The 12,140-nt window shown below is 32.3% G+C and overlaps 2 protein-coding genes across 2 annotated transcripts; one reads left to right on the top strand and one right to left on the bottom strand.

The window, feature by feature from the left end:
* The first annotated feature begins 810 nt into the window (after positions 1-810).
* On the top strand, positions 811-2,094 carry LOC131645216 (uncharacterized). The gene is made up of 3 exons (XM_058915891.1): positions 811-1,020; positions 1,269-1,608; positions 1,682-2,094. Exons 2-3 carry the CDS (start codon positions 1,291-1,293, stop codon positions 1,832-1,834), a joined length of 471 nt encoding a protein of 156 aa, XP_058771874.1. The 5' UTR covers positions 811-1,020; positions 1,269-1,290; the 3' UTR covers positions 1,835-2,094.
* Positions 2,095-2,233: 139 nt separating this feature from the next.
* LOC131645215 (MACPF domain-containing protein At4g24290-like) lies at positions 2,234-6,533 on the bottom strand. Its single transcript, XM_058915890.1, has 8 exons — positions 6,375-6,533; positions 5,714-6,000; positions 5,322-5,560; positions 4,315-4,516; positions 4,117-4,185; positions 3,842-4,028; positions 3,554-3,720; positions 2,234-3,333 (listed from the first exon to the last, which is right to left on the bottom strand). Exons 2-8 carry the CDS (start codon positions 5,975-5,977, stop codon positions 2,635-2,637), a joined length of 1,827 nt encoding a protein of 608 aa, XP_058771873.1. The 5' UTR covers positions 5,978-6,000; positions 6,375-6,533; the 3' UTR covers positions 2,234-2,634.
* Positions 6,534-12,140: the final 5,607 nt, after the last annotated feature.

Raw genomic sequence — 12,140 nt, 5'->3', positions numbered from 1 at the left:
GTGGTTAACATGAGGAATAAAAGTGGCCTACAATACATGAAGACTTTGCACCTTTTTCCCTATAAAGTATAAACACATTTGTTAACTTCTTCACTAAAATCATTGCTTTTCTGTTACTGCATAGCTGTCAGATGTGAAACTTTCCTTCTTCTAATTATTTATTTATTATATCATAATAATAATAATCATCTCATCTCTCACCACTATTTTACTTGTGTTGTATCCATTTTTATGTAATGTAGTATGAGTTGGTATAGCATGATATTTTAGCAGCCTTTTTCTCTTCTTTTTATAATAATATCTTTACTTATTATTAGTGAAGATTTTATGAGATTATCAAAGATTCATACCAAAATCTTACTCATGATTACTTTTCAATGGTTATGTAGCATGCTAAGAAGGGTTTCTAATTAACAATAATTTTACTATCAAAATATCAAGAGAAACTTTAGGCTTTAATCCTCAAAAGATGTCATCAATATACTCATTTCTCTTGTTTCTACCTTTAGTGTAACTTTTTCAATTCTTGTTTTCTCTAAAAATGTGTAGATTTGAACTCGCGCCTCAGTCTCGTCCCAGTCTCGCAGCTAGTTATTATTTGAGTTGAATTTATTAGTAAAAAATTGTAGATTTAAACTCGCGCGTCTGTCTTGCAGCTAGCTACTTATCATCTGAGTTGTACTTACGAAACCGCGTGTGTATCCTTACTATGAATACTAATGTGATGATGAGATACATAGATATTCATGTTAAGGAATGTTGTGAAAACTAATGTGAAAAGAATAGGAGTGGTTGGAAATAATTGCTCACACTTGTCCCACAAGGCACTATTCATGTGACTTAAAGATTTGGATTAACAAAACAACCTAGACTAGATGAGATATAATCCATTCTTAAACATTGATGTCACTTTTTTATGTTTTAAAAGCAAAGCACTTATTTAACATTCTTGTTCTGCTTATTCAGACAGCAAGGCCCATTATTCTTTTTTATTTCTTTAAGTTTGCTTCTTCTGACAAGGTATGTATAGTATTCAATAAGTTAAGCATCAAGATCATATAGACATAGCAACAACATAACTAGAAAGAAAGAAAAAAAAGTGTACTAATAGGTTTAATATTATCATCATACATACATACATACATATACATATACCTTTGTCTTTACATTATTAGTTATAAAAGCTAACTGTGGTGACCGTCATGTTTCTGTGAAGCATATTATCTCTTCTTTCCTTTGAATTATCTTTTGTTTTTCTCTTAACAAAGACAGAACAGGTTTCATAGAGGTATGAGTGATTTAAACGGCGAAAGATCGAAGACGTGGAACATATACACGGCTTCGAATCCAGGTCCATCGCATTCACAGACAGGAGGAGGAGGAGTTGATGAGGAAGGTCCATGGAAAAGCTTTGGAACATCTATGAGTGCAATATCTTTCGGATTTGTAGCAACAGCGATTTTGATTTCGATGTTTCTAATAATGGCTATATTTGAACATTTGTTTAAACCAACTCAACAGTTTTCTTCTACACCTGAATCTATGTTGCCAACTTATCAGGAACAGCAGCACTCGCTGCCAACCACAAAACAACGAAACACGCAATCGGTAAGTCTCTTTATCACATGTTCCATCATCTTCTTACCTACATTGCTCAACCTGCTTTTCTTACCTAGTGCAGGTTTCATCATCATCTTCTTATGCTTGTGATTTATCAGTGTTGATGCCAGGGGAGCAATATCCTACCTACATTGCTCAACCTGCTCCTCTGCCATGTCCAAGGGAAGGAGCTTATTGGCCTTCTCATCAACATCATTTTGTATTTAATAATTAGTACTAATTTTTCTAACCTATAAATATTGATGGATTTATCTGTAAACATTACAGACATTAAGAGATTATTATATATCTGAAGTCTGTTGTTTTCAAGTTGGATACTCTTTAAATTTGTGAAACTTCAACATAATTTTCTTTTCAAATTCAATAAGCATCCATCAGTTTATTGTTGGACTTCACTTAACAGATTGTGTTTTCTTTTTACTGATATCCTAATCTCAGTTGTAAGTCTTGTTTTGAGTAAGAATAGTGTCGAAGTCTGGCTTTGAAATCGAAATTGAAATCACTGAGAGTTGATGCTTGTTTTGACACTTTAATTCAACCAGAAGTAAGAATATTGCACCAAGTTAAGCATTAAAGTTGCTTCTAAAACAGAAACAGTAAATCGAATAAAAGATATGACATGAATTTTTAACATATTAAATTGATATATATTAGTGTTTACAACAGAATTTCTCTAGGTGATCAAATGAAAACAATGGGAAGATGATTCACCAGAGACCAGTGGAATTAATTCAGCTAGTCAATTTTCTGCACTGTAACAATCTACATTTCAAGTGGAATTCCAATAGGGGGAAAGCTCTTGCACTTATGCTTATCCCATCGCATCAATTCCGTCAAACAAATCCCTTTTTTGTATGAATCTTTTCGTGAAATTCACGTTTCGTATAATGGCTGTCAACCTACCCGATTAGGAAAACTAAATCCAATTTATCTTGATGTCAAATACCCTCCGGAAAAATGAACACTTAGTTCTGCTGATGAAAACGAGAAAGACCGAATGAATAACAAAGTCGGCTACTGATCATCCAACATGTCGTCGTCATCGTCGTCTGGTAATATCATAGTCAACAAAGAATACTTAACCCGTAAAGAGATTTTTCCCTTCTCAACCAAAAGTCTTGCTCCAGTAACAACCCAATAGCCAGGAGTCTCCTGCGGTCCTCTGGTCATCTCAGTTGTGTCAACAAATTTTAGAAGCCGGGGAGCTTGGACGGGAACAGGAGGGCCGCCTGGATACACAGCTGAATTTATATTAACATCTGCAGGACGTGGAGGCGGCTTCTGAAAAGCCCCGGTGAAATGTTGGCTAATAAGAGTCGATATGAGTCCTGACTTGGCTCCGAGCCCAGGCGAGCCATCCCACTCGGGATGTTTTACCTCCCTAGCTCCCAACACGGTTGAGAATTTAAGTCTTAGGAAGAGTATATTTTTAAAGCCGTAATTCTCGACTTGCAATTGTGCTCCGGTTACTATTGAAAGGTCCTCCTCGGATTCCACAGGAGCAGTGCATACATGAGAGAAATTCTTCCATTGAACCTTCTCGTAGAATCTCTTATCGTATGACTTCCGTTGAAGATTTTCATTTGAATCGTCTTCAAGCTGGAAGATTTTTGGAAGAGATGAAAGGTGTTGCATATGGATGGCCAGCCGATTGCTTTTCTTACCTTCAAGATAGAGACGGAGACCAGTCACTGGCCTCTTTCCTACATCAACCTGTTATAACATCAAAAGTATTTCTGGCTTTAGAACAAATGTTGCAAACATAGAGAACCATATCAATCAATGACTATAAACATTAGAATGTTCAAGATTTAGTAATTTTCGTCCGACACAAACCGAAGGACGTGAGCATGATTTTTTGTCATCAGACAAGGCACTGCCAGTTTGCCACTGAATACCTAAATGTGCAGAATACAGAAGAATAAACATTTACCGGTATGGTGTTCACGTAGAGCCTTGGCCCCATGAAGCTAAATTGTAAAGATGCAGAGTTCCGTTGCTTCCATTGCGGACCAAGAGGAAGTTCACTGAATACAGGTGCCCACTGCCTTGGCAGCTGGAATTCCAAGAATTGGTGGAGCTCTTCAATAGGTGGCTTATCTGCAAGTATCAATGCAGAATGACGAAACATTTCAAACTGGTTCATATAATTTGCATACAATCAGCATAATCAGGTTATTCACATAGAATGCACTCAAATAAAAGTAGCAATTTTGCTCACATCGTAAATAAAGATTTATGGCATGGCTCAAGAATCCACTCCCCGGAACTCCGTTTAATAGAGAGGTTATTGGAATAAAGGACATTGAGATCACATCAGGCTCCAACTGAACGGTCTGTAACCATTCATTATGCGATAGAGTTTTGTCATCGCTTCCACCTCTTCTCTTGCAAAAGCTTACAATATCCTGCAAAAAATAAAAATAATATAAGGGTGACCGCTATTGTAAAGATAAATATTAAAAATTTATTCCAGCGTAAACGGTGTAAGCACACCTCCTTATGTGAATAAGAACTTGATGGACTAATATTAGCAAAAGTTAGCCTCTGCGTCCTGGTTCCAAACTGTAAGGAGAAAAAAATTAATAAGGTATTGGATAACATACAGAAAGGTGAAAGAAAGAAGAATAACGATGAACTTCAATAGTGGGATTTTAAACATATCGAGAAAAAGAAAAGCATAATTTCACAAACCTTGTTATTTGGGAAAACTTGATCGGAAGCTACTTTATATTGGCCATTAGTATCCAGAAACCTTTTATCTGCCATTTCTTTCAACTTTTTCTGAACATCGGCAGGTTGGAGAGTTGATGAGTGCTGCTGCTTCAAATATATTACATCTTTTCCTCCCATCTTCATACCAACAATAATATGGGTGCCAAAGGTATCGATAAACCTGAGTTAATTGTGAAAAGTAATGGTTGGCGAGAGTCTCAAGTCCAAATAGGATTAAAAAATAGATGGAAGCTGGGTAGATTTAATCCTGATTGAATTAGACAACCTATAGCACAATCAATTAAAGTTGCACTCTTTAGTATTGAGTATGACTCTGTAAAGAATGTTGTTGGACCTAACTCATCTCTACAAAACCGGCTTGTAGGGTGAGGATTGTCCCCATTTATAAGGACATGTTCAGGCCATAATATTGTCCGATGTGGGACTCTTAACACAACCCCTCACGCCCAGGACTGGACAACTGGAGCGTGGAAATAAATGGCGGGTGGCCCAATAGCAGAAACTTGATAGCAGGTGGCCCACCAGATCTTAAACGAGGCTCTTGATACCATGTAAAGAATGTGGTTGGACCTAACTCATCCCTACAAAACCGACTTGTAGGGTGAGGATTGCCCCCACTTATAAGGACATGTTCAGGCCATATATTATCTGATGTGGGATTCTTAACAGACTCATAGGCAATGTCAAGAGAGGCAGGGGGCGAGGGAGCAACACTCTAAACCTAATTCATTCAAGTAATGATAAAAAATTACAGCTGCTCTCTAGTAGCAGACGTAGGCCCATTTGGCCGAACTACGTAAACAAAAATTGTGCTTATTGGCTTGTGATTTTTCATCCCTTTTCTCTTTTATTACTAGTTGCTATTCTAACATTTAGTTAGCCTCAATGTAATTGATGCATTCAGTCAATACAAAGATTTGAAACTGTAACATTTATCAAGATTACATTAACAAAGCTCAACTCACCTTGCTAATGCAGGTGGATCCCAAGCTGATGGTACGGCTTTTCTAACATGATCGCAAAGTACCATCTGAGACTTCTCTAACGCAACAGTGTAAAGTGTAATTAACACCCCATCAAAAGCAAGGGTCTTGGTATGCGCCGCATCTTTCTGCCAACTCCCAGAAAATTCAAACATTGAATTGAAAAGCCCCGAGGGAATTTTGCCGGTCAAAGACAACTCCTGATTGAACTGCTCTGTCATCTATAAAGAAGCAACGCACCAAGAGATGAAAATAAACGAGTATAACGATGCATGACAATACTCATGAGTCGTGAAATATTTCTACTCAACGGCTAAAAATTTCATTCAGGTCGCAACAGAATTCACCACTCCATCTAAAAACAGAAACTTTACCTGCTGAAAAGACAGAACATCAGACCTGAACCTAGTGCGTTCCCCTTTATCACATTTTATTAACTTTGAAACATTCGGTAACGAAACTCCACCAGGTAAAACAACCTCTCTTACATCAAGTTCATCAATCTCAATCAAACGCGAATCAACAGAATCCCCTTTACAAAACTTGAGCCTTATATCAGAAGATATATCATATCCACGCCCAATCGATCCAATCGCAATCTCAGCCGCTGTACAAGCCTGATCTTCTCTAGGTGCCATAACAACTCAGCATAACACTCTCACTAAAATCAAAAACAAATTCCAAAATTCAGCACATCTCAATTCAAACAATTTGAAACTTAACCAACACATAAACTCATAAAAAAATCATCAATTTCACTATCTAAAAAACACAATCATTCACATAAACTTGAACTAATAACAGGTAAAATCAAAATGAATAATAACAATAATAATTTAATAACACTGATAAATTTTCCTAAAAATGATTTATAATAACCCTAGAAAAAAAAGAGAACTTGGTTACTATAGATAGAAATTTCATACCCCACTGTAACAACACATGCAAAAACAAACATGTACTTCAAAAAAAAGCACTTTTAGTCAAAACTTCTAATTAAGTAAAATTTGCAGATTTAAGCAAAAAAAAACATACACGGTGCATGAGAGCGAAGCTGAGATAATCACTGTTTGTGGATCAAGTGCTTTGTTTCTATCTGAAATTTCCAAACCCTAATAGAAAAATTTGATTTTTAAGGGGAAAAAATTGAATTAGATGGAGAGAGAAAATTGAAGTCTGTGAAGAGAGACAATAATAAATAACACTGCAAAAAAAAAAAAAGTAAACAGAAGATTTATTTTTAGTTTATTTTAAAAATTAAAGAAAATTGAGTTTTTTTTTTTATGAATTGGGAAATGTTTTATTTATATATTTTTATTTTTAAATTTTTTATTGAAATTAATATGTTTGGAAATAAATAAAGTAGTGATGATAAAATAAAGATGAGAAATCTTGAGTTGACTTTTCAAAATTGATGAGTAATAATGAGGAGCACTACCAAGCACTCACATAATTATATATATTTAGATTGGTAAGCTTTTTTAGAAACATAAAAGTTTAATGATGAAGTAGAAAATAGAAAATGAGAATTGCATTATGTAGGAACTATTACCATTAACTTTAAAAAGGAAATAAAAGAAAAAAGAGATAAAGAAAAAAGAAAAAAAGAAAAAAGTACATGTATATTTTGAATGTGACAAGCCCATTGTTTATGGTACATGGTTTTATCCAAAAATTAAGGTGTTGTGTAATTAATGAGGTAAGGCAGAAAGAGTGTTAGAGAAAAATAATAATAGTTCTTTGTTGATATTTAGAAACATTGTTTTGGGGTAGAATAATTTTTTTATTATATAATAAGGGGGTGTGTAGCAAATTAATTATTTATTACAATTTTAATATTTTGTTCATATCACTTAGGCAATTATTTTTAATATATTTTATGAGTAGTTTCAATTTATTTTTAAGATTATAGTATTATTCATAGAGAAATGATACATTTACACCCAAATATGACATCTACACCTACATTTATACCATTTCTTCTACTTTTTTAATTTTTTATAATATATGTATGTATTTTAAGTTGGGCCCCACTTGCAATGAAGTGTAACTCATATGATGTAAAAGATACGGTGTCAAATTGGTGGTGTCAATATATCACAGCTCTTATTTATATAACCTTGTGACTTTTTTTTATATAAGCAATGGAATTTTATTAAACATTAACAGAGTATAAGGGGTACTCGCCCGATTACAGCAGTATTATCCTAACAATGATTTACAGAGGGTTTTGACACCAGAAATAAAAGTTAGTTGGGCCCTTTATTTTCGCACCTATAATCTGCCAATGCCACGAAGATAGCCGAATCTGATCAAACACCTCTACAGCAACTGCATCCTCGTTTTTGAAAATTGTTGCATTGCGCCTACCCCAAATTGCCCAAATAGCTGCCAACCACAACAACAGCCTCTTCTTCGCTGGGACTCTCCTTTCGATAGATGTAGAAAAAAGCAACATATGATCAATAAGGGAAACTGCTTGAAAGGGGACAATATCAGCCCATGAGCACACATGCTGCCATACGGTTTTTGCAAAAGGACACGACACAAGAAGGTGTAGCACCGATTCTCCACCACCAATGAAAATCATTCCAATACCATTTACATTATAAACCTTTATATGGTATCAACCACTCCCTAGCTTAAGAGCTTCATGATCCAAGAATAACAATTCCTCATCATGCTTTCCACAACATCCTACAACAATGGCAACACATTTTAGATTGGCAATGTCATCGTTCTCAACACTTAAAACTAAATCAAACTCAAGAGAGCAACAACTACCCAGCATGGCATATCCAAATGAATGACTATTCATACAATATAACTTCACTTGCTTCATCAATGATACAAAATTGTGCCTTACTGGACAAGGCAAGATCAACTCATAATACATGCTTTTATCACATCTTTTGATCATAGTATCATCACAATAATATGCAATGTGAAGACTCCAAAACAAGCTTGGGATACTATCAAAAAGATATTTTCTAGCAAGATTTGTGTAAAAAATATCATATTTCACTCCTTTTTTATTAGTGTTGTCTTTGTAAAGACCATTTACAATGGGGTGTTGAAAAAATTATTCAATAGTTGAATAGGTGCAATGAGGTGTTGAATAAATAGTTGAAAGTGATGTGAATTAATATGTGTTGAAACATTCAACATTTTGAATGAGAAAGTGTGGGCCCACATACTTTGCAAAATTTTATTGGTTGATTGTTTAAAATGGTGGGATTGGGTGTTGAATTTTATTAAACAAAACCATTGTAGTGAATAAAAATTAAATGAGTGTTGAATTATTATGTGGAAGAAAGAGAAGATGATGTGGAGAATAAAAAGTGAAAAAAGAGGGTGTTGAATATGCAAACCATTGTACATAAGAAGATAAGACACGATCTTGAGAGTTGTAAAGTATCGGTGCAGAACGAATACTCGTAGCAACATTTTTAGATCTGGGAGATTGTAAGTCAAATTAGAGTAAAGATTTTGCAAGACCTCAGTGTTAGATACCATTTACAAGTCAACGAGGATTCAAATTGAAAATTTTCATTTTCAGCATTATTCGAATTGTAACTGAATTAAACAACTCTGTAAAATTTGTCAAAATTACAGTGGAAGAATAACAAATTTTCAATGGAAACCATTGGAGACTGGATTACTCGTTTCATTTATTTTCAATTTTGTACATTGATTGAGCGCTGTGTGTATTCCATCCAAAAGCATATATTTTGTACATGTGTTTTAGATCGTGCAAACAATCTTTAAACTCTTGATCTTTTTTAAATGAACAAATATTTTAATCGACAAGTTTGTATTATGATAGTCTTGTCCAACAGTAACTTATAATATTAGATTGGTTGATGTTGAACATGTGGCTACATACACAAGAAATGAGTGAAATTATGGAGGTTTGAAAATCTTAGGTTTAAAACAAAATTGTTTTAGAAATTAGAGTTTGAAAACATTTTATCAAAAACGTTTGAATAAATATGCAACTGAAATTAAAAGAAAAGAAATTAAATGAAAAATAAAGGAGATGAGGAAAGAGAAAATGACATCAAAAAATTATAGAGGTTCGGTCTAATGAAGTAATTCACTCCTCTTCTCAAGAACTGATTTTGAGAGTATCTACTATTGCTTGAGAGATTGTAAAAGTTTAAGCCACAAATCCTTTTATAAAAGGAAATGAAGTTTCAGGCTAACTTCCAATAATACAACTAATTGTGGCTTAGTCTCCAAAATAAATCATGAACAGACTTTAAGCGGATAGTCTTCAGATCAAACAAAGATTTTGAACGAGTTGATCTCAAAATGAATCAAAGTTTTGAGTTGGTTATCCTTCGAACAGAATCATAGTTTTATACGGGCTGACCACGGATCAAACTGAGATTTTTACCGAACTGATCTCAAAAACCGAGTGAGATTTTACACCAGGTTGATCTCAGACCAATAAAATTTTTGACCGGGATGAGCTCAAGTATTGTTGTGAAGATTTTTTATTGGTCGATCTTCGCAAACCCAAAAGAGAACTTTTCTTCAATGGCGAAGCTCACGAACCAAACCAACTGAGAGAAACCATGCGAAACTAAACCAAATCAACTAAAAATCTAAATCACAAAGTAGAGAGAAGCAAACGAATGATATACATGACCAATACTAGAATCAATGTTAAGAGGAACAATCAAAGTCATATATGATTTAATTTCAATTTTTAAAGACACAAAGTGAGAGACGACGTGTTGATAACAATTTAGCTACTAAACAAAATGATTTTTCTTCTTCAAGAGAACCAATCATCAAACTCAAAGCAAACACATTGTCAATGAAAATCAATAGTAAGATACCCGTGCTTCCGCACGGGTAAATTTATTTGATATTGTATAAAATTTAATTAGATACGTATAAATTTAAAATGAATTGTTTAATTATAAATGAAAAATATCATATAAATTCAATTATATTAAATAATTATATATAAAAAATTGTAAGTTGGAGAAAAAAAATGAAATTTTAACATTTAAAAATAAAAATTATCTCTCAATTAATAGTAGTTGTTGATTAAAATAAAATAGATATTGTATTGATAATGACCCGTGAAATAAAAAAAAAACTTTGATGCAATATAAAATATATTTAAATACAAATATAAAATGAACAATAATCATATAAATTTAATTGCATTAAATAATCATAAAAAAATTGGAGATGGAGAAAATTAAAAACAAATAAGGATATTATCACTCAAATAAAGAAAATGATTGATTAAAATAAAATAGATATTGTGTTGATAGTGACCCGTGATAAAACAAATTTTTTAATTTTATTTAAATTAAAAAATAGATTTTTTTTGGAGTAATAAATAAATAGAGAAAAAAAATAAAAAAGAAAGTAAGAAAGTGTGAAAAAAATGTGAGAGAAATTTTAAATTTTAATTAAAATAGAGAAAGTGTGTAATGATCAATTAAAATAAATTAAATATTGTGTTGACAGTGACCCGTAAGATAAATAAATATTTAATTTTATTAAAATTAAAAAATAGATTATAATTTTTGTGATAATAAGTAAATGGAGAAAAATTAAAATGAAAGTAAGAAAGTGTGGGAAAATGAAATGTGAAAGAAATTTGAAATTTGAAATAAGAGAGAGAAGATGTGTGTTGGGTGGAAAAAGTTGAATGCTAAATATTGCAATTGACATGTGGCAAAAGTCTTCATTTTCATTGGACAATAGAAAAGTGACAGGGTGATTTTGTTAATTACTATTTTGTCCAATTTGTAGTGTAATATTTTTTAGTAAGAAGGGTAATTTTGTCAGTTTGGTCAATTTCGTAGTAATATGTAGATAGTAGATAACAAACTCTAAATATCCTATTAATAATAGAAATTATATAGTAGAAAAGAAGAAAAAGATTAAGACTTTAATAATTAAATAGAACAAATACATTAATCATTTTATGAATCTAAAAAATAAATTTTCTCTTATAATAAAGACCAGAGAGTAACTTATAAAAATAAAAATTACAAATGAAAATATAAAAATATAAATAATCTAAGTGTGTGTTTGGAAAAATGAGAAAAAACAATAACAAACTATGGTGAAAGAGAAGTTATAAATAGTAGCTTCATAAAAAAAAGACGGCGAAATTACGCATCCCATTCGTAACTTTTACGAATTTAACAAAGCTTCTTTGTTATATATTTCGTAATGTTAATTGGTGTGTAATTTCCGTTTTGTGTTGACGGAGTTACTCCGTTCATTGTGTAAACAGGTTTTGACAACCTTTAGTTCTCTATTATATAATATCTTACTTACACACAAAAAAAATTAGCTATAACAAATAACAAAAAGACATATTTCTCCGTTCCACAAGAAGTGATTTATTTGAAATAAAATGGTGTCCCAAAAAGAAAATCTATTTCAATTTTCAATACATTTTTTCCAATTTTATTTTCTAATAATAAAAATTCATCATTTCTAATACATAATAAGATATTATAGTAAAAACTTTATTATCTCTCTTATTTTTATATATTTTTTTTTAATATGTGTGAAATTATTATTTTGATCACTTATTATTGGGACGGACAGAATATTATATTATCTAACAAATGCAAGAGAATTTTCTCTAACCCAAATGGATTTGTTATAATGGCCAAACTTAAATAAAAGACTAACTTAATTGATATTAGTTAAATTGAAAGAGTATTTTGCTATTTTTGAAATTTTTTAAAAATCAGATTAATATATACTTCCTCCGTTTTTTATTATAAGTCGTTTTAGACTTTTCACACAGACTAA

This window comes from Vicia villosa, linkage group LG1 (genome assembly GCF_029867415.1).
Source record: "Vicia villosa cultivar HV-30 ecotype Madison, WI linkage group LG1, Vvil1.0, whole genome shotgun sequence".
NCBI classification, from domain to species: domain Eukaryota; kingdom Viridiplantae; phylum Streptophyta; class Magnoliopsida; order Fabales; family Fabaceae; genus Vicia; species Vicia villosa.
This window is presented reverse-complemented; position numbering and strand designations above follow the sequence as displayed.